The following is a 23,479-nucleotide window of genomic DNA, read 5'->3' on the forward strand; positions in this document are numbered from 1 at the left end:
TGGGCGCAGTCGCTGGGAAGCCTAACTACGAAGTGGTAGCTTCATTTTCATGTTATTATGTTTACTATCTTCGATGGTGTCTTCATTCTGTTTTAGTTTTCCAGGCTTGATTAACTATGACTGTTCGCACATTGATATCTATATAAATCAAAAACATAAAATTAAAAAAATTAAAAAAGATTTAAAAAAATTAAAATTTAAATTTAAAAAAACAATAAAAAATAAAAACATACCTTCCGCACCCTACTAGAAATACCCTTCCCCCCTTCCATCGCTCGTGTTTTTGTGGGTTGATGTACACACGTTAGTCCCGTATAGTGTAGTTTCTTCACATTTTAGATGGGGGATGGTTACGTATAGTTGGGAAGGCAACGCCTGAAGAGGTAAGAGTTCATTTTTCTTTGGGAGGGACACAAGTGGCGGTGCCAAGTAGGGATGGCTATGATTTTGTTTTATTTCTTTTGTTAGGAAAAAAAAGTGGTAGAGTGTCTGCTTCGCATGCAGAAAGTCCTGGGCTCAAATCCCAGCAATTTATATTAAAAAAACCGTGAAGTTTACTTTCTTTATTTTCGCAAAGTTATGATCTGTCCGTTCGTTCATTGACGTCTCTGTTCACTGTAATAAGTGTAGTGTCTGTGTTTAGCGACCGCACCTTAAAACCGTGCGATTGGTAGACGAAAGGACGTGCCTCTCCAATGGGAACCGAAAACATTTGATCGCAAGGTCATAGATCAACCGATTCCTCCACAGGAAAACACGTCTGATATATTCTATACGACACTGGTGACGGCATGTGCGTCACATGACAGGAATATGTTGTCGACCCAACTAACTTGTACATTTGGCGAATGGGTAAAAAGATTCTTCTACCTTGCCCGATTTAGGTTTTCTTGCGGATGTGATAATCACTCCCAAAAAGTGATGAAAACATAAGAGTTTGTCACATAAACTGCAACAAATGAATGCAACAGTTTCACAGTCGCACAGTTTTCCCTGTCAAAACATATGTTTTTAACGTTTTCAAATTTTTCCGTGTGTAGACCGTGAAATCCTGCATATGTCCGAGCAAATCTGAACATATCCTGGAATTTTGGAGAGCGAAGTTGATTATGTGTGAGTGCCTGAACTTTGATAATTGTCTGAAAATAAAAAATTAAACTTTTCACTCGAGGGAAGACTTGAACCAAAGACCTCTCCATTCCGCAGCCGCTCACGGTAACCACGGGACCACGGCGCTCCTGAGCTCATATAATGTTTGATGTTGCCTATCTTGTACATGGACTACTCAGTTCGTATATTTTGCTTATTTTTTTCATAGTTCCACACAACTTCTTCCTGTTTTCTCGATTGATCTGTGTTCAGTTTTTCAAGGCCTATCCACTGTGCCAACTTATAACTAAATCTGAGGGGGTGACATGGGGAGGTTCCCTTGTTAGTGGAAAGTTATGTCGTACAGTATGGTTGGGTGAGAGACCCTGAAGGGCATGCTGCCACCTTTCCTTTGTCAACTGTGAGAGTCATGTGTTAAGTGTACCTTTTATGTGTAGATGACTGTAAAGGGTGTGTGTGTGTAGTGCTGTGTCATGTTTGTGTTGAATGGTGGTGAGAGAAGGTAGAGGGTGAAATGTGGTGCTGCCACATAGCCTACACCTCTCAAACAGCACTGAGGGGCAGCCGAGCTTAATGTTCCCATCTGATGGGTGGACCATCATTGATAGTATCACGTGTCCTCACCCTGTGAGACACTGCAGTCAAGTCTGAAATTTAATCCTGAATGTTGGCACAAACTCTGGTGATCGGGGATTCTGTGGCACCACCCCTCTCCCCTTTCCTAGAAAGGTAAATAGGAAGCTGTCAAAAGCATGTAGCCTACCGGGGCAGATACCTATCCAAGTACTGGCCACATCTGACATTGCTTAACTTCATTGATCTGACAGAAACCGGTGTATTCCACGAGGTTAGGCAGTCGACATGTAAAATATTTGTGGTACAGCTTGAGCAAAATAATGTGGCCACAGTGCAGAAATGCATTCGTGCCTCGAGGGCTGGGTGAGTCCGTCCCTTTCTTCGTACACCTCACTTCACTGTCACCCGTCAACCTGTGCACTTCGAGCATGGTACCACAGTATTTGTTCACCATAAGAGCAGGGGAAGTCCTCATAACCAGGTAAGTGTAATTACATGCAATAGAGTATGAATAATTACCACAAATTATTGCTGTGGACATCTCTTCTTGTACATTTTCAATTTTTGTGTAGCTTTTTTTCACTTACAATAATATTCTTTAAGAATAGCCATCAGCATCCCTTTCTGTCGTCTTCTGTCATTCACCAGGAGGATTGACCTAATGCAGACATAGCACAGAACTCTGCCTCTCTTTTCTTCATAATCCATTCATGGATGAAACACAAATAAGACTGATTTTCTAGATCTTTCAAAACTTATGACTCCAATTTGTTTCAAAAACAGGTGTATGGGGAAATGAGCACACTGTAACAATTTTCTGCTTTATGTCCTTTATTTGAAATCATCGATGATACAAAAGTGCTACATGACCTATTTCACAAACACCATGGTAAAACAACAATCACTTTTGAAAAGCAAAATCTGTTCACAACGAAAAAGACAGATTGTTACTCACCATAAAGAGGAACTGTTGAGTTGCAAACAGGTACTGTGAAATCAGTGCTACACATGTAAGACAAAAGACCTTCTTCAGAGCTGGCCAGGGTGGCCGAGCAGTTCTAGGCGCTACAGTCTGGAACCGTGCGACTGCTACGGTTGCAGGTTTGAATCCTGCCTTGGACATGGATGTGTGTGATGTCCTTAGATTAGTTAGGTTTAAATAGTTCTAAGTTCTAGGGGACTGATGACCTCAGAAGTTAAATCCCATAGTGCTCAGAGCCATTTGAACCATTTTGAACCTTCTTCAGAAATAGAGAAAACACCTACATACACACAAGCACAACTCACCCACACCCACCACCCACCCACCCACTTACACACACACACACACACACACACACACACACACACACACACACACACACACACACACAACATATGACTACTGTCTCTCACTGTTGTGGACAGACTGCAACTGCAGCTGATGGAAAATGGAAATGTCATGCGGCTAGGGCCTCCCGTCGGGTAGACCGTTCGCCTGGTGCAGGTGTTTCGATTTGACGCCACTTCGGCGACCTGCGCGTCGATGGGGATGAAATGAGGATGATTAGGACAACACAACACCCAGTCCCTGAGCAGAGAAAATCTCCGAACCAGCCGGGAATCGAACCCGGGCCCTTAGGATTGACAGTCTGGCACGCTTACCACTCAGCTACCGGGGGCGGACACTGCAGCTGATAAGAGCAGCGGTCTGGCATTTGTGGGAGTATGGAGGGGCATGATGAGGACAGGATAGGGCTGACAGGTGCAGTTAGGAGCTTTGGGGAGGGGGAGGTTAGAAGGGCTGGAAAAGATGTAAGAAAGATTATTGGAAGCATTGGCGCAATAGAAGACTGCATAGTGCTGGTGTGAGAGCAGGAAAGAGGAAATGTAGGTGGAGGACAGGGACTAGTGAAAGTTGAGACCATGATGGTTACAGGAAGCAGAATATACTGCAGGGAGAGTTCTCACCTCTGCTATTCAGAAAAAGTTGTGTGGTGGGTAGGAACCAGATGGAGCAGGTTGTGAATCAGCCATTCAAGTGAAGCACATTGTGTTGGTCAGCATGTTCAGCAACTTGGTGGTTCAGATGTCTCTTGGTCACAATTTGTCAGTTGCCAATTATGCAGACAGACAGATTATTTGTTGTCATGCCAATGTAGAAGGCAGCACAGTGGTTGCAGCATAATTTGTAAATTGCTTGGCTGCTGTGACAGATAGCTCTGTCTCTGATGATAGGGAATGGCTGTGACATGTTTGGACAAGGTAGTGGGTACTGATGGGAGGATTTATGAGACAGGTTTTACATTTAGGTGTGTTACAAGAGTAAGAGTCATGAAACAAGGTATTAGGAGCAGGACTGGAGTAGGGATCATCAAGGATATTGCACAGGTGGGTGGCAGAATACCACTGTGGGAGCAGTAGGAAGGATAGTGGTCAGGATATTCCTCATTTCAGGACATGATGAGAGGTAGCTGAATTTCTGGTGGAGAATCTGATACAGTTGCTCCAATCCAATCCAGTTGCTTCATGAGAGAAGTGCTCCTTTGTGGTGAGATGATTGGTATGTATCAGTTGGTAGGTGCCTGGAGAGACAAGGCATAGGAGATCTTTTTCTGGACACTGCTTGAAGGGTAATTTTAGTTTGTGAGAGCCTCAGTGAGTGTTGGTATGGTTGCTCAATATACAGATGCAATGACCATGGGCAGCTAGGCTTTATGGAAGGGACTTCTTGGTAAGGAATGGGTAGCAGAAGTAGGGGCATTGCCAGTGATTGGTAGGTTTGATATGGGCAGAGGAACTGATGTAGCCATCCCTGAGGTGGAGGCCACCATTGAGGAAGGTGGCACATTGGCTTGAGGAGGACCAGGTGAAGTGAATGGTGGAGTAGGTGTTGCGATTTCGGAGGAATTTGAATAGGATGTTCTCATCCTTGATCCACATCATGAAGATGTCATCACTGAATCTGAATGAGGCAAGAGGTTTGGGATTTTGGGTGATTAGGAAGGATTCCTCTAGATGGCCCATGAACAAGATGGCATGGGATGGTGGCATGTGGGTGCCCATTGCTGTACTGTGGATTTGTTTGTCGGTGATGCCATCAAAGGAGAAGAAATTGTGGGTGAGTGTATAGTTGGTGACAGTGACCAGGAAAGAGGTTGTAGGGATGCAGACAGTTGGTGTTGGAAAAGGTAGTGTTCAATAGTGCAAGGTCACAGTCACTGAGAGTGTTAGTTCAGAAGGAAGTGGCATTGACAGTGACAGCAGGGCGCTGTGAGGAAGAAGAATAGGAACTGTGGAGAGCTGGCAGAAAAAATGGTTGGTGTCTTTTATATATCAGGTGGATTGATAAGGTAAGGAATGAGGAGGTTCTGCACAGAATTGAAGAGGAAAGGAATATGTGTAAAACACTGACAAGGAGAAAGGACTGGATAATAAGACATCTGTTAAGACATCAGGGAATGGCTTCCATGGTACTAGAGGACAAAATCTGTAGAGGATGACAGAGATTGGAAAATATCCAGAAAATAATTGATGATGTAGGCTGCAAGTGCTACCCGGAGATGAAGAGTGCTACTCTGAGAGGAATTTGTGGTGGGCAGCATCAAACAAGTCAGAAAAATGATGACTCAATAAAGTGCTTATGGGTAAACCTGTGCCTGCTCCAATCAAGTACAGTTGCAGTCTGCAGTCCAGAGACAGTGGTCATGTGTGTGTGATTTGTGGTTATGTGGATGCGCATGTTGTCTACATCAGAAGAAGGCCTTTTGGCCAAAATTAAATTTATAGCAGTCAACTTCTTCTCTAAATGGTGAGTAGCAATCACTCATTTCCCTAATACTGTTGTTATTGCATTGTGGACTTTCTACTGTTTGGTGTTCACAGTTAGCCTATTTTATAGATATCTGGGATGTTCCACATCCTTCAAGACCACCTTGTTATGGGTCTACAGAATGAATAGTGTTCGTAATCTAGTGCAGAGCAGCTTCAAATCAATATGGTGCAATATTCTGGTCCACAATGCTTATTGATGGTGACAACAAAGAATATCCGTTGTTTCCAAACCAACTGAGTACAATTGATATGTCACAAATAGATGGCGCAGCATAGTATTAATACACTACTGGCCATTAAAATTGCTACACCAAAAAGAAATGCAGATGATAAACGGGTATTCATTGGACAAATATATTATACTAGAACTGACATGTGATTACATTTTAATGCAATTTGGGTGCATAGATCCTGAGAAATCAGTACCCAGAACAAACACCTCTCGCTGTAATAACGACCTTGATACACCTGGGCATTGAGTCAAACAGAGCTTGGATGGTGTGTACAGGTACAGCTGCCTATGCAGCTTCAACACGATTCCACAGTTCATCAAGAGTAGGGACTGGTGTATTGTGATGAGCCAATTGCTCGGCCACCATTGACCAGACATTCTCAGTTGGTGAGAGATCAGGAGAATGTGCTGGCCAGGGCAGCAGTCGAACATTTTCTGTATCCAGAAAGGTCCGTACAGGACTTGCAACATGCAGTCATGCATTATCCTGCTGAAATGTAGGGTTTTGCAGGGATTGAATGAAGGGTAGAGCCATGGGTCATAACACATCTGAAATGAAACGTCCAATGTTCAAAATGCCGTCAATGTGAACAAGAGGTGACCGAGACACGTAACTGATGGCACATACCATCACGCCAGGTAATATGCCAGTATGGCGATGACGAATACACGCTTCCAATGTGCATTCACCGTGATGTCGCCAAACATGGATGCGACCATCATTATGCTGTAAACAGAACCTGGATTCATCTGAAAAATGATGTTTTGCCATTCATGGACCCAGGATTGTCATTGAGTACACCATCGCAGGCGGTCCTGTCTGTGATGCAGAGTCAAGGGTAACCACAGCCATTGTCTCCGAGGTGATAGTCGATGCTGCTGCAAACGTCGTCAAATTGTTCGTGCAGACGGTTGTTGTCTTGCAAGCATCCCCATCTGTTGACTCAGGGATCGAGACGTGGCTACACGATCTGTTACAGCCATGTGGATAAGATGCCTGTCATCTCGACTGCTAGTGATAGAGGCCATTGGGATCTAGCACGGCATTCCGTATTACCCTACTGAACCCACCGATTCCATATTCTGCTAACAATCATTGGATCTCGACCAACACAAGCAGCAATATCATGATACAATAAACTGCAATCACGATAGGCTACAATCCGACCTTTATCAAAGTCAGAAACATGATGGAACGCATTTCTCCTCCTTAGACGAGGCATCACAACAACGTTTCACCAGGCAACGCCGGTGAACTGCTGTTTGTGTATGAGAAATCGGTTGGAAACTTTCCTCATGTCAGCACGTTGTAGGTGTCGCCACCGGTGCCAACCTTGTGTGAATTTTCTGAAAAGTTAATCATTTGCATGTTACAGCATCTTCTTCCTGTCGGTTAAATTTCATGTCTGTAGCACGTCATCTTTGTGGTGTAGCAATTGTAGTGGCCAGTAGTGTACTTTGCTGCTACCAGAAGCATTGAATATTCTCTTTGTTTTATATTCATGTTTTGCTGTCATTGTCAAATATCTTACCAGACTAATTTGACAATACTGTATCAAATGGGCACATAAAATTACAATTTATACAAGAATTTGTTTGTAGTGAGTACTAAAAGGTCATCGTATGTTTCACTGAATGTCACATGTGACACATCATGAGCAGCCTTTGTTTATAATGAATCCACCACAAAAACAATATTGAATACGTTTTCTCTAATGCCAGAGGTAAGGCAACTGTTGACTGTTATGAATGGTACCCAGTTCCTCCAAAGGCACTGGGAAGTAAAGGCATGCATTACAGTGTGAAAATAAGTAATTCAGTAACAATAATGACCAGTTACTAATCATCACTGATTTTTGTCTTGTGAAACTGGTTATGGGCATGATACATTTTTCCAGTGGGTTGTATAGTTTCTTTTAAATTTGTGTAACTTTATAACATGCAACACAAGTGTTGAGTAGTATTTTTGCTTGGTACTATGACTGACCAAAAAGAGATATCATTAAACTTTCAAGTGTGAAGCCACACACCAGAAGTGAATTTTTGCTTTCGGTGCCTACTAAACATCAGTCCTGCATGCAAGCCTCTACACAGTTTGTTCCTTTCAGTCATTAAATGTAAAAGAACAGATAAAATGCATGCAAACTTTAAAGGTATTTCATGTTCCATGTTGTTATATAATGTAAATAAATGAAATATTTTTGTTGAATTAAACAAATATTATATAGTAGCTTTTACTCGTGGCTCTACTCACTCATCAGTAGCTTTTTATGATGAATGACATAGAGTAAGTAAGCCATTGTACATGCAGTAATGTCAGGTGCCCATGCATACCTACCTGTTTGGATAAGCATAGCTCATGATGTGGAGAGCTCTCCACCCCCCCCCCCCCCCCCCCCCAATTTCCCCCTTCCAACTCCCCTGACACACGACATGTTGACACTGTTGAACTGTTGACACGTGCTGCTGAGCAGTGTGTGCGGAGGGGTGTGATGCATCTACACATCGAACTATTAGAGTAGCTGTACATTGTAATCATGTAAATTATGCAACAAATTTAATAATTTTTTCATATGGTTTATATCCACTAATCTGATAAACGATGTTCTATTCCCCACTCCGGCTCCTTAGGGACTTATTTTCTCTTTATTTTCATTTAGTCATTTATTTTCTTCTACAGTATCCTATGTTCTTTTTCATGGGACTAGGTATCTCCATGTTATATTTCATCAGAATTGGTTCAACAGTTTAGTCATGAAAATATAACAGACATAGTTATTTGCACAATTATAGTATTATTGTGGAAGTATGGATGAAACATGCTGAAGACTGCATAAGTGTTTCACTCATTATATTGAATGATATTACGTAGAAAATATCAACCAATAAAAGCAGTTTCCCAAATATGATAAAGTTCAAAAGTCAAAAGTACCAGTAAATATTCTAAAGGATTGTTCCCTAATTTGTTTAATATTCTTCAGATCAATAAATATCCTTTACTACACAGTTTCTAAGGTAGCCTATATTCTTCCGCAGCATTCAAGCTCTCCCTCACTAAATTTTATCAAAATAAATCCAACAATTTAGTCATGAAAACATAACAGAGCGAGTTATTTCTGCATCTGTTATATTGGTATGGAAGTGCAGATGATTTGTATAGTGTGCATGTTAGGTATGTGTAAAATATTTGCATGAATACAATTGTAGAATTAATATAGGGATTTTTGTGCCATTATTTGGCACACTCATTGTCAGTCACAGCCTGCCAATTTTAAATCACCCACTGTGCTCCTCCTCCAGTTGGGTCACACTTGCCAGGCAAGAAGAGGAGGAAAATGCGCTAGCTGTTCCTCGAGGAGTGGAAAGCAGTGTGCTGGCGAGAGCAGGAGTGTGTTTTCTGACCTGAGCAACAGCAACTTGTCAGTGGACAAGCCTCTTTGTTTGGACTGAGCTAAGTAGCAATGAAACAACGGACAACTAGGGCATGATGTGGGCATGCACATTGATGGACGGGCAGAGTGAATGCGAGAGGTTGTTGGCACAGACAGGCCTGTCATTTATGATTTGCTACAGTGAGTGATACTAGCCATCATTCACACACTGCTGCTGTAGTTGAGTTTCACTTTTATAGCTTGGTTTGTACTGTTCTTTCAAAATGTTTTGTGGCCCCCATTAACTTTATCACTACCAGCAGACATCATTGAGGTCCATTTGTTCCAGGGTAGCTCAGGTTTGATCTGTTGGTTTTTATGAAGCCATCTTCAAGTTTTTTGCAAAGTGTTAATTGTATGACTAATTGTATGTTTGTGGGGTTGTAAATAAACTTGTAGTGGTTCATCAAATGTGCCTGGTCACAACCAAAGCCAGTTTTCCACTCCTTATCCTAACTAGCTCAATTGTTAAATACTGGTAGGTATCTTTGGTAGCCCTATAGGCCGGTTATGTACTAAGCACACTCTGTCAGTAGATGACAGACCTGTAGGGTTAGCAAAAGTACTTACCAGCATTTAACAGACCAGCTGGTTTGGACGGGAGTTGGCTGGGTTCAGTGTGACCAACCCTACCTGGTTAAGCATCAGACAACTTTATTTACAATGCAAACAAAACAAACAGAACTTTAACAATTTACAAATGCAAAACAATTAAAACTTACTTCACGAAAATCAGGCGATGAAGCACGAGCAGTCTTAGATCAGATGGGTCTGAAGAATGTCTACCAAATATTAAGATTAGCAACACTTGAAGTGGCAGTAAAATTAACTGGTGCCGAAGAGGATATGGAAAAAAGACCACAAACCGTGATATAAAATATGTCAAAATCAATTATAGCAGCACCGTGTGAATGATGGCTAGTATCAGTCATTCTACTGAATCACCACAGTAGTTCATAAGCAACGGACTGAATACACTGTCTAGGCCAGCACCCATCTGAATGCACTCTGCACACACATCCACATGCTGCACAACAATGTACCTCAGCCATTGCCGTGTCATCGCTGCTTACTCAACCCAGACTGGGAGAGCCATTCACCGCCAAGCTGCTGCTCCTCAGGCCAGGAAACACACTCTTGCTCATGCCAGCGCACTGCTGCCCACTCCTCAAGGAACAGGCAGTGCCCTATTCCTAGCCTACAAGCACTGCGTAACTGGAGGAACAGCACGGCAGGCAGTTTAAAGTTGGTGGCGTGTGGCTGGTAATGAGCAAGCAGAATAATGGAGAAGTTTTAAACCTGAATATATGGATGGATACTCCTTAACCACTTTGTTTTGAAATATTTGGATTTTTTAAATGTACCAAAGCTCATTTCTTAACATAATATTCAGAGATTAGCTCCCAACAAGTTACACCATATTCATCAGCAAGTAAGTGTGTGTTGGGTGAGGGGGTGGAAACATTCTGGCTGGGAAGAGGAGAGACTGGCTGCTGTCGTTACCTATTCCAGAAACACCTACCTATTATATGTAAAATAATTCTGCAGATCATTTCAATAACTGTCTTATAGTCAATTTTTTCAGAGAATAACCATCACAGTTAAATCAAGCATTGTGCAGCTACCAAAACCAATAATGTTCTGTGGCAACACACCTGTGTTTTCTGGTTCTTACAGATGAGCAGCCAGTGATGTCTTAATAAACTGGTTACAGAACCCCAAATCTTGCTCAAATATGCATCCCTGTTTATAAGGTTTTCTGAAATACTCATCTGAGTAGGTTCCTGAGTTATGCTGCCCTGCTTAGAGGCTATGTTGCTGTGTGTGGATGCTTAATTTTGACATTACACTCCAGCCAGTATGGTGTGTTGCTGGTGCTGCTTGTGACCCTCCTCACCTGTTGTAAAGGTCCATCCCACATGTGGCATACTGTATTAGGACAGAATGTGGTGTGCACCCACATGAAAAGGATTAGACAATCCTTAAAAGTAAAGAGAAGATCTTTGAGAAGTTTTGAAATACACATGGTGGTGTGAAGGTCCTGTTCACAAGCTGATATAGCAACATCCTGTGTTAAATGAAAACTTCTGCACAATGTCATATCAAATAATGCCCCAAGATATTGCTGGCAGCAACATGCCTGTATGTAGAACCTGTAGGCCCATAGCCTACCAGGAGACATTATGCTCCAACTATCCATTTAGATCAACTTTCCAATAAAAAGTTTAAAACTCATGATTTAAGGTTTATTATTGCACTAGCTGTGTTTGCCTGGCTTCACTCAGGGAGTTGATATGAGGTTATGTGGTAATGAAGTAAAAGGATAAAAACTTCAAATTGTAAGAGAGAAATTTTTTTATTGAAAATATATTCTAACTGTTTATGATACTTTTTTGTGAACAACATTTCTCATCCAGAATGAAATTTCACTCTGCAGTGGAGCATGTCCTGATATGAAGCTTCCTGGCAGATTAAAACTGTGCGCCAGACCGTGACTCAGACAGAAACTTTGCCTTTTGCAGGCAAGCTCTGTATCGACTGAGCTACTTAAGCATGACTTGTGACCTGTCCTAACAGCTTCAGTTCTGCCAGTACCTTGCGTCCTACCTTCTTAACTTCACAGAAGCTCCCCTGCAGACCATGCGCAATTAGCCCACGAAAGGCATAGGTTCCGAGTTTGAGTCTCAGTCTGGCACACAGTGTTAAGCTGACAGGAAGTTATAACATTTTTAATTTTGTTATCTGGGATATATATGTACAAATTTTTCAAATCACCTACTCAAGAGCAAGCTATGCATAGTTGATGGTGAGAAGAGCGAAGTCTCTTAGGTTGATATCACAATATTTTAATGTTTGTCTTTGCACTTTGTTAATTGTAAAATAGTAGACTAATTTGATGGGAAATTGCAGGTTTTTAAATTGTAATGGCAGTTCAGTAGAGATCAGTGGTATTCTGTGGATAAATAGTGTGAGTCCTTTGTAGTTTCCAGTTATAAGTTCAGCTTTGATGATGTTATTTGATAGCTGTTTAATGATCATCCTCGTTCCATTACATAACGTTGGTGAGTTGAGATTTCTGGGTAGTATGACTGGAGATCCAATAATAAGTCAAAGGCATTCCTTGTATATGCAAAGAATTTATAAATTTTGTAGGAAAGTTCACATTTTCTTGAACATTTACCACCATGTTGATTGATTTGTATATTCTCTCTTCACCAGGAATTTTCTTTTGAATATTAAAGTTAACATTGTTGACAATATTATTTGTAGCTCCCAGAATTGCCCTTTCATACAGCCACTCTGGATTGGTTTAGTTGTGAACAATGTTTCAATAAATTTGATTCGTGAGCTCATGTTCAGCAGTGGCTATATTGCAGAAAGTGTCCTCTAGCATTCCAACAAGAGAGTAACTCACTGATTTGAATTCTTAGGGCATCAACCCCATTCATAATTCAGTCATAATACATGTGTGTCACTGTATCTGTTGCACACTACTGCTGCTGTTCTGCAAGGGTGTAGCACGATCACTTCCTCAAGTCTGCCTGCCACGTCTGCTTCAACACCTAGTGGCCCCTCGGTCTGGGACACTACAATAGCCTTTACCTGGGTGGGGAGCCAGCTGCTCCACAGTGTGTGAAGCAGTGTATCTGGTACCACACCTGTGTTGACCCTGCTGCACAGACAAAAGCTGGCTTTCTGTCCTCAGTGTCTTCCTGTGTAAGTAGTTGCCTCATGTGTTATGATGGACTAGTTGGCTGACCGCTAGAGTGACTTTTGTCGAGTCTGAGGTTACTCCAGTGCAGAGGAACTTACCTCAACTTGAGCAAATCATAGTGCAGGCTTGGGTGGGCAAAAGTGGTGGAGGGGGGGGGGGGGGGGGGAGGGTGCTACAAGTTTTGATAGGGTGGATACGCCTACCACCTTGAAAAGCTGCAACTCTTGAGAAGTTGGTCATAGTTCCTCTGGTATTTCAGGCTTATTCACACTGACTGGATCATGTCAGGATCACCACTAGTTGATAGTCTTCCAAACTGAATGTTATAAGCAGTCATAAACTGAGTCAGGCACAGACATGAAATACTAATTCTGCTGTACTGAGATAAGAATATTTATTTAGAACAACTACAGAAACTTATACAGACTCACTGACTAGACATGTCAAGCTGTAATCTGAGCAATAATTGAAAAAAGGACAGATACAATTGCTACAGAATTAAACTGAATTGTCCACACTCGAATGGTAAATAATTGAAGTTGTATATTGGAAAGTCAATAGTAATGGATTGTCACACTGCAACAGAGAGAGAATAACACAGTGCTCCTGGTCGCCAGTGCATGAACTCATTTGATGGCTACAATGAACAAATCAGCTGACGGCTTGTTGAAAATGCGTGCTGATGTATGCCGCTACAAGCCCTACCTTGTTAAAATTTCACACATCTGAAAGTACTGTATCAATCCTCAATACCACATGTTCAAGTCTTCAAAAGGTATCGATGAATCTTTCTGTCAAACTGCAAAGGAATAACCTCCTCCTTATTTGTGCGATTATTACTGATTACTTATTTTGAAAAGCTGTGTGTAAATATTAGTGAGTACTTCATGCATTCCTGTGGTGCAATGGTTTGAAGCTGGGTGTACTCAACCCTTTTTATCCAATAGATAAGCAGTAATTCAGATGGAAATAAGTCAGAAGGCTTACAAAGGCCATATAGATACATTCATTTGACAAAAATACAAAAGGCGAGCAGCAAAATAGCTTCCTGCAGAGTGCATACTGAAGTGGGAATGGCTTGAGACACACTGTGTACTCCATGATGTACTTCAAAATAGCTAAGGGACAGGGTTCTTGGGTTTAACTTGTATAAATTTCAAAATCTGCTGCATAATGCAGGTATTCAATTGTGCTACTGCTACACTTCAGAACATGTGAAGACGGATGCTTGTGGATGTCATTTTTCAGTTGATGGCACTCCAACAACACTGATAAGATTTATGAGATGGCACAATGAAAAATTTGATTTTAATGACTCATCAGTGACAAAGTTGGCATCAGAGCACCTTCTGGTTTCGATAACAGCAAAGAAAGAAAACATTTCAGTATTTACATGCACTGATTTTTGTAAACTGCTCTATAAGAAGGGAACTGACCCTCTCACTTGCGAACGTCAGTGCCAGTGTTACCAAAGTTGTTATTTTTTCATTGCCTCTAATAATTTATTGAAAATCTGGAAATAAAAGCCAATTGGAAGTAAATAGTGTTACCCAAAAGTTTACTGAAATATATTTGCATAATAAAATTACTAAAATATTTTTTTAAAGAGTAAACTGCCATTGGACTATGTATTATTATATTTATCTTTTGTTCTATCCCATATTTCAGCTTTTATGCCATTATCAAGTATGATGCTAACAGTTATGATCTAACAGCATTGTAGATAACTACCATGCACTAAATTCCTTGGGTTAGATATGTAAATTGGGATAAGCACATAGAAAGTGGAAAACTCAGCTCAAATCTCTGTGTCCTGCACAAACTGAGCTACTTAAAAGACACAGATATTATGAAAATGACACACTGTGCACTAATTCAGTCTACATTAAGTTATGGCATAACTTTTTTTGGGAGGCACCTCAGAAACAATTGCTAATAGAGCATTCAAAATGCAGATAAGACCAATAAGAATGATAGATGATCTTAAACAGAGATAATCCTATATGGCAGCATTTAAATCACTTAAGATGCTAACTCTACCAAACATATACAGTGGACTCTCACTTAACGAGCCCCTCCCATAATGCACAATTCCCATAGCAACCAAAACAAATTGTAAAGAGAATTACTCACTTAAAGAGTGATGTTTCACATAGTGGGTGATGATTTAGTGTGATGTCACCAGCTGTTCACACATGGTAGGGGGAATGTTCAACAATATGAATACCTTTCATTGTCAGCAGTGGCGTAAGAACAACATCTTTAGTACCATATGTACTGCAGTCTGGGTGTAGTGCTCATTTTTTGACCAGCTTAGTGCAGCTTGTGATCATACATTTTTCTAAACTTGTGTTCACACAGTGGTTTTTTTTTTTTTTTTGTGCAGATTTGAATAACCTTCATAGAAATGTGCCTGAAGATGAAGCTGCAAGAAGACGACCATAAGAGAAAGAACATGACATTAGAAATGAAACATAAAATCATTGAAAAATGTGAATCTGGTGTGAGCATTGCTGATTTAGCACTATCTCAAGAACAATGACACGATTCAGGCGATAGATGCTTCAAAATGTGTGACAAGAGTATCTAAACAAAGGTTTTGTATTCTGGATGATGTCAAAAGGTTGCTCCTTACATGAATAAATGAAAAAACAATTGTAGGGTGACACTATTAATGCAAACATCACTCGTGAGAATGTGAGGATGATTTTCACTGACTTTAAGAAGATGCCAGGATCATCAGCAGCCAAAAGAAGTGTTTAAGGGAATCCATGGGTGGTTTGAGAAGTTTAAGAGAAGAAGCGGCGTCCACGGCATTGTGAGGCACAGTGAAGGAGCGAGCTCCAACACAAAGGCAGCAGAGAACTTCAAGAGCAGCTTCCAGATGCTCATGGATTCTGAGGGTTATCTGCTGCATCAGTTTTTTAATTGTGTCAAGAGAGATCTATTCTGGAAAAAGATGTTGAAGTGTACCTTTATAACAGCAGAGGAGAATCCATTGCCTGGTCACAAGCCAACGAAAGACTGTCTCACACTGCTATTCTGTGCAATGCAAGTGGCAGTTTGAGAATTAAACTGCTGCCTGTTTGCCATACAGAAACTCCATGAGCCTTCAAGAAGTATAAAGTCCAGAAAAGCATGTTAAATATGATGTGGAGGTCCAACAACAAGGATTGGGTGACACATGATCTTTCTTGTGGTTGTATCAATGAAGTGTAAAAATATTTTCTTGATATGAATCTGCCACTTCATACCTTGCTTGTAAAGGACAATGTTCCTGCCCATTCTCCAGTCCTACAAGAGTACCTCCTTGAAGAATTTCAGTTAAGCAGGATCCAATTTCTGCCTCCAAACACCACTCCATTACTCCAGCCTATGGACAAGCAGATTATTTCCAACTTTAAAAAGCTCTACACTAAAGCACTTTTCAAGCATCACTTTGAGTTGACTGAAGCTACCAATCTCACTCTCAGAGAGTTTTGGAACTTCAACATCTTGCCTGCATCAAGATGATGTAAAAGGCATGGGAACTCTCACTTCTGCTTGGAAGAGGCTCTGGCCAGAGTCAAATGTGACTCTGAGGCGTTTGAGTCAGTACGTGAAGAGCCTGCAGTCAATGAGATTGTGTCTTTGGCCAAGAGCATGGGACTAGAAGTGGATAACAGTGATATTGATGAGCTTGTGGAAGGTCAGAGCCAATAAATGACCACCGAAGAGCTGATGTGTTTGACAGCAGGAAGTCGTGGAGAGCATTTCTTCTTCTTCAGAGGAGGAGGAGGTGATAACAGCAAAGCAACACTCTTCTGGCACAGTAAGAGAAGTGGTGAAATCATTGGAATCAGTTGCACTGTATATTGAAAATCGTCACTCCAATAAAGCACTGGCTAAGTGTGCTATACATTTATTTGATGATAATGCTGTGTTGCATTTTTGCCAAGTGCTGAAATGTCGGCAGAAACAATTGACTATGGACAGCTTCATAGTAAAAAGAATTGGCTATATGTCATGAATAATAAAGTAGATAATACTGTATGTATGAATAAATGGCATGAATAAGATAAAACTTTAGTGTTTTTTCTGTGTGGAACACATTATCATGTTTTACATTAATTTATATGGGATAAATTGTTTTGCTTAATGAGTGTTTTGTACTATGAGTAAGATTCTGGAACAAATTATGCTCTCTATGCAAGGTTCCACCGTACATGCACGAACATCTATGCTGGATAAAATTCAAATATGTTCCTGTTACTCAAGATATCGAGTCATGACACTACCATGACACAATAAAAATGAACTTCTTTTATGGTCTCAATCACAACACCATGAAATTCAAATCAAAGCCATACTATCCAAGACCAAAAGCCCCAGAAAAATTCCTTCAGACTTGAGAGAGATAAACAATAAACAGGTTTCCAAAAAATCTCTCAAAACTTTTTTGGTATGAAAGTGTTTCTATAGTATACATGATTTTATGTGGATTACAGTGAAAGACAAATTACAATGTAATATTATGTGCTAAATGTGATGTAGCTCATTTAAACTACAAAATTAGTTCTTGAAAGAGAGAAAAGGAAACTCTTAAACCATATAGAAATATACATACAAACAGCATAGTTGTTGGAAGCAAAATTGTAATTTAATATTATACTGTATATGACTAGAATAATGATATATGCAATTATAATTTGCAAAATGCTAGTTATTAGACACATGTATACTATTCTATGTTTCAGACAGAATTTGACTTGATGTACATAATTTATGTTGTTTACAGATCTAATAAACATTAGATTACATTACATGTACATCATTCACTATAGTCATTACTTTTCACATAATAACTAACAAATTATTAAGTTTGACAATATTATGAAAAGGATAGATTGCTACTCAACATGCAGCAGAGATGCCGAGTCACAAAGAGGCACAACAAAAAGGCTGTCAAACAAGTAAGCTTTTGGTCAAAAAAATGCCTTGATCAGAATTAGACAACACACACACACACACACACACACACACACACACACACACACATTCATGCAAATGCAGTTCGCACACATATGACCACAGTCTCTGGTTGCTGAGACCAGATTCAGAGTCTGTATGTGTGTGTGTGTGTGTGTGTGTGTGTGTGTGTGTCTATGTTGTCTAATTCTGATCACGGCATTTTTGACCAAAAGCTTACTTGTTTGACAGCCTTTTTGTTGTGCCTATGTGTTACTCACAATCTCTGCTGTATGGTGAGTAGCAGTTTATCCTTTTCATAATATTGTCATTATTCCATCCTGAATTTGCCATTGTTTGAAAATGCTTAAGTTTGTCAGTTCACTGTGACATTAACATCAAGTGAACCCAACTACCTATTCCCATTCATGATACTGAAAGAAGGAGAAGACAGTCATTTGTCACTTGGTTTTCTAGTATTCACTTCACTATTTATAACTTATTTCCACAGGTGTTTGGAATTCAATATAAATGGCACACCTTATTGTGAGTGGACATACAATGGACAAGGTTTGGACTATCAGATCCTTGCTGGGCCAAGTTTCATAGCAGTGTTCACAGTGGTCGGTGTCATCATGGGTATTCTGGCTGATCGATTCAACAGGTGAGTCAGATAAAACATGTGATAGCATACATTACCTTATGTAGATAACAATTTAATAGAGTTTGCAAATAGTTGGTTGAGGTTGTTAACGACTGTAAATCATTAAAAAATGTAATGTGCCCTACTTTTAGTTTTTAAATGATTTAATCTGGATGTGATGTGCTTCTTAAGTTAGATACCTGTAAAAGGGCCAGCCACAAAAGAATTTCTGAGACAACATAAAAGAAAAACTCACAATCTGCAATGTTAATATTGTTTATTGTACATGTAAGTAGATACCATTCAGTATGTTTCTACACACGATGCAGAACAAAAATTTGATATTAAGGACAGATGAGGTTACATGATTCATTCAAACATTCATTCATTCATTCATTTATTCATTATGCCCATAGATGACATTGATAAAGAGAACTTTCAGGGATGGGGAACAATCCAAGCTATGCATTAACAAAAGACAAGAAAATCATAGAAACTTATTATGCATACTATATTAACAATAAACTATCACTATACTACTTAGTACTATTCATGCTTATGCCAGCTAAATTAAATGAGTAAGAAAGCTGCTACAAAGAAAAACAAATAGAATAGTATGTTTCAAAGAAAACATGTTTATATCTGCAACTACTGAGTTCATTTGCAGGACATAGGTACTACTCATATAGCAATACAACAAACAATGGTATTTGTCAACAACAGTATGGGAAGGAAAGATTGCTTCTCTCCACAGAGAGGAGGTGTTGAGTGGTAGACAAGCACAATGAGCGAGACTGCTAAAATATTAAGCTTTTGGACAAAGTCCTTCCTCCAAACTAGAAAACACACACACATTCACACAAACACAACTCACAAAAACATGGCCACTGTTTCTGGGGTCTCAGATGGGAAGGGAGAGGGGGGGAGGTGTTGAAGGGAAGGAAAAAGATGAAAAGTAGAGAAGAGGGAAAAGCTAGTAGATATGTTGGTGGGATAGAAAGTGTGTGTAGTTCTGGGGTAGGAGCAGAAAGGGGACAGAAAGTGCAACCACAATGGGGGTGTACCTGCAGAGAAGACTGTGTTTCCTTAAGAAGGGGGCGGGGGGGGGGGGGGGGGGGGGAAGGGGGGCAGCCTTTTCAGTAGCTGCAGGTGGCAACAATATGGAAGAGTGACTGATCTGTCCTTGTAAAATCAGCCAATATGGTGCAATGGGGTACTTGGTGTTCAGTGATAGAAGAATTCAGTTGAACTATGTAGTAGTCAAACTGAAAACCCAGTTTCTGATAATCAAAAATGAGCAAATATTCATAAGCACTTGATAATGATAACACAGGGAAATACCACAAAATATCCTTCATTCAGCCAAAATTACTTTTGAAAACTGCCCAAAATTTACCCATTATAACACATGCAAATATAACCAGTAACTAACACACCTCACAAACTACCCAGAATACTCCCATGTTTCTGTATATTTTATTTTCTTCAGTTACCAGTTTCTTTAGGAAAATGATAAAATTAGTAAATAGTTTGTCACAGCAGATTGCTGGGAAATAGGTTCCAGATTTTGACAATGCTAACTCCATGTTGACAACAACATTCAGTAAATTTATTTAGTAAGTAGTAGGTTTCTAAAAAATTAATAAAGTATAAGATAACATCAACAGAGAATTTAGTCAACAAGATATTTTTAATTTGTTAGTAATAGTGAAAAAAAAGAAAACAACAGGAAAAATTCTGGAATATCGTGAAAATAATTTTCATTTACATAGTTCTGTTATTTTATCACATCTATACATATGCTGATAACATTTAATATTCAAAAGTCAATTTTAGTTGAAGTTTACTTCCTGCAATATCACATTCCAATTCTTCATATGCATTCCGCCCAGTCCAAACAACTACTAGTTCTCTCTCGATAATCCAGTCTCCCTATCAGCCTCTTGACAGTCAACAGCCTACCAGTTTTTGTGTGTGTGTGTGTGTGTGTGTGTGTGTGTGTGTGTGTGTGTGTGTTTTACCTTTATTCACATAACAAGTAATAATATTCATTCATCTGTTGTTATATAACTTTTTTCTTTTGTAAATATCAATGTGATGAGTATTAAGCTTAAAATACATATAAATGATAAATATTTAATATAACTGAAGAAGTAGTTGCTTATTTAAAGTACCAGTTTTCCTGCTAATTTTAGTATGTTAAATGTACTGAAGTACAAATAGTGTATTTTAATAAACTGTACAGATTTAGTTTCTAATTATGGTTTCTTACTGTTAATGCATACTGTGACTTGTTCCATATACATGAAACTTCTATATTATGATGAATTTACAAAACACAATGAATGAATGAACAATCTTTCAATAGTCTCAAAAATATATTGACTGTTGTTCACATTTTAATTGTCTCATAGTGCAATTTTTGGGTAATTTATGAAAACATTTTCAGCTTTTCTTTATTTCTAATATTTTATTTACCTTCATTTCTAATACTTTAGGGTACGCTGCCTTGCCATATGCACTTTAATATTCAGTATTGCAATTGTCTTGACGGGAGCTGTGAAGGAATTCTGGCAACTGGTGATTTTACGAATGGTTATGGCTGCTGGGTAAGTCATATTATATATCCTACTTTCACTCACATTCTGTCTCTGTATTTTGGGTATGTCAAGCATAAATGAAAATAAACTTCATGGACATCATTTCTTTATAGGGAATCAGCTTGTAACCCCATGGCCACTGGAATATTGTCAGACATCTTTCCAGAGGACAAGAGAGGTCTTGTGATGTCCATTTTCAACTGGGGCATTTATGGTGGTTATGGTATTGCATTTCCTGTGGGACGATATGTGCCGAAACTGAATGCATGGGACTTGGTAAGTGAAGTGTGGATGAATGAGTGTATAAGAGCCCCACTGAATGATGCTACATTAATCAGTGCTGTGTCTCTCCTCCTCAACTCAGTGATCTAATGATGTATTTAGTTTTGCTGGTAACTTTGTGGAAATGGACAATAAAAGGCTCATTTGATAACAGTTAAGGGTGGATCACACACGGTATGATTTATTATCAAAGTTATTACTCATTTAAAAACCAATTTAACTACACTCAATTTTAGCAACATCCTGCATGCCACAACATTACATTAATCACTTCGCACTGAAACCTTAAACTCCAGCCATACATGGCACACATAATTAGACTGCACACATTAGTGAGGGCAATTGACAAACTCTACTAATCTCTCTGCTATCACAGTGCTATGTCAAGTGTGTACACAAAGAAACAATCACTACATCAGAAAGCATTGTGAGTGGGCAAATGTTATTCTCAAAAGTTGAACATGGCTAAACCAGTTGTAGCTGCAGTAATATAACACATATTCTGCAGTTATGCTAATCAGTAAGCTTACAAAAAAGTCACAAAATATAACAGCATTCTCTTGTGAGAGGATATAGGATCCTCACAATTGGACAGAGTGGTGTGAGAAATGGAAGAATCAGGTGTACTGATGAACACTGGAGACAATATTTTTTTACTGAAACTGATTTTACTGTTTGTAGAAAACATAAACCTTCTCTCCTCTTGGCTGCTCTCTCTCAAATTTAATGACTGAATTCCCATTTTCATAAAAAACTGTCAAATGCATTGATAACTACACACAAATAATTTTAGGCTTTTTTTTTTTTTTTTTGTAATAGTGCAATATCTCACGAAGCAAAGTATTTTGTCAGAATTTTTAGTTGTGCAGGCATATAAGAACACAGTTTCATATCACGTTTCTGTTGTGTAAAAACTGTACGTAATTCTTATAGGCTATTGCCACATATAATTGTTCTTTAGGCAGACTAAGAGCAAAGTATGAGATCACTGAATACAATTTCCTTTTTTTGTTATTATTGAAAATAAATCTGGGGATGAACACAAATGGTTTATCTCAGTGTACATTCATCACTCAGCATATAATAAAGTGGAAGCACTAAGCCAGTAGCATAGTGCAAGTGCCCCTGTGCAATCTTGAAGGTACAGAAAAAAAAGCAAGGTTGAAGGTTTGCCACGAAAAAAGATATATTCCTGCCTGAGGCTTTTTTTAATTCAAATGAACATATGATTAGCTAATTTTACTCCCTTATGAATTAACAACTTATAGCACTCAAAAATTACACTAATACTTCAATTTGTCAGCATTTTGTACTTCACACAGCAGTGTGTAAAAGATCAACGTGTAATTTCATCCCATACTAACACTGAAAAGTGTGATATCAGACAATCACAAATGTAAAGTTCTATATCTATAATGAAAAAAATGTGACCCACATGTTTGTCTCCAGTCCAACACATGCAACACACTAAATTAAGGTAGTATGCTCCCTTCATCAGAGAAGTTCCAGTACAGATTTTTTTAAAAAATAGAAAATTAAAGTTAGAAAATAATGATCATAGCTTCTAACGAAGTAGTCCCCTTGGCTATCTATACACAGTTGCCAACATTCCTGAAGGTCTTGTAAGCAAGCAGAGAAACTTCCAACTTCATAGCTTGGAAGCTAATTTGTCACAGCCCATTGGATATCTGCAATGTCTTGGTGAGGCTTTCCTTTCAGCTACTTTTCACTTGCTGAAATGAGAAAAAATCACAAAGTGGGGGTTGGGAAAATACAGCAGATGTGGGCTGGCAATAACAGAATGCCTGGCCAGATACTCAGTAACAGATAAAGTAGTATGAAGTCTCACATTGTCATGCAGTAAGAAGCTGTCCTGATAATGCCACAAATCAGGGCGGCAACATCAAATTGTTTGTCACAAATGTGTCAAGTTTTAGATGTAAAGAGTTTGATTCACTGTTTGATGTGGAGGAATATACTCATGTTGAACTAATCCTTTACCATCAAAGAATATGAACAATATTGTCTTAGCTCTTGAAGGATTTCATTAGACCTTTTTTTTTTTTAATGCGGTGGTCCATGACTCCACCATTCAGCACTTTGACACTTCATGCAAGGGTCATACTGGTA

At 39.3% G+C, this 23,479-nt stretch overlaps 1 protein-coding gene across 2 annotated transcripts in view; it reads left to right on the forward strand.

Moving 5' to 3' along the window:
- The window catches only part of LOC124545221 (D-xylose transporter), a 355,683-nt gene that overhangs the window by 296,138 nt on the left and 36,066 nt on the right, over positions 1-23,479 (forward strand). For both annotated transcript variants that reach the window (XM_047124093.1, XM_047124092.1), the window contains exons 3-5: positions 18,336-18,488; positions 20,966-21,076; positions 21,181-21,343. In XM_047124093.1, coding sequence (XP_046980049.1) covers positions 18,336-18,488; positions 20,966-21,076; positions 21,181-21,343 — 427 coding nt within the window. The remainder of the gene's footprint in view (positions 1-18,335; positions 18,489-20,965; positions 21,077-21,180; positions 21,344-23,479) is intronic.

This window comes from Schistocerca americana, chromosome 8 (assembly GCF_021461395.2).
Source record: "Schistocerca americana isolate TAMUIC-IGC-003095 chromosome 8, iqSchAmer2.1, whole genome shotgun sequence".
NCBI lineage: Eukaryota > Metazoa > Arthropoda > Insecta > Orthoptera > Acrididae > Schistocerca > Schistocerca americana.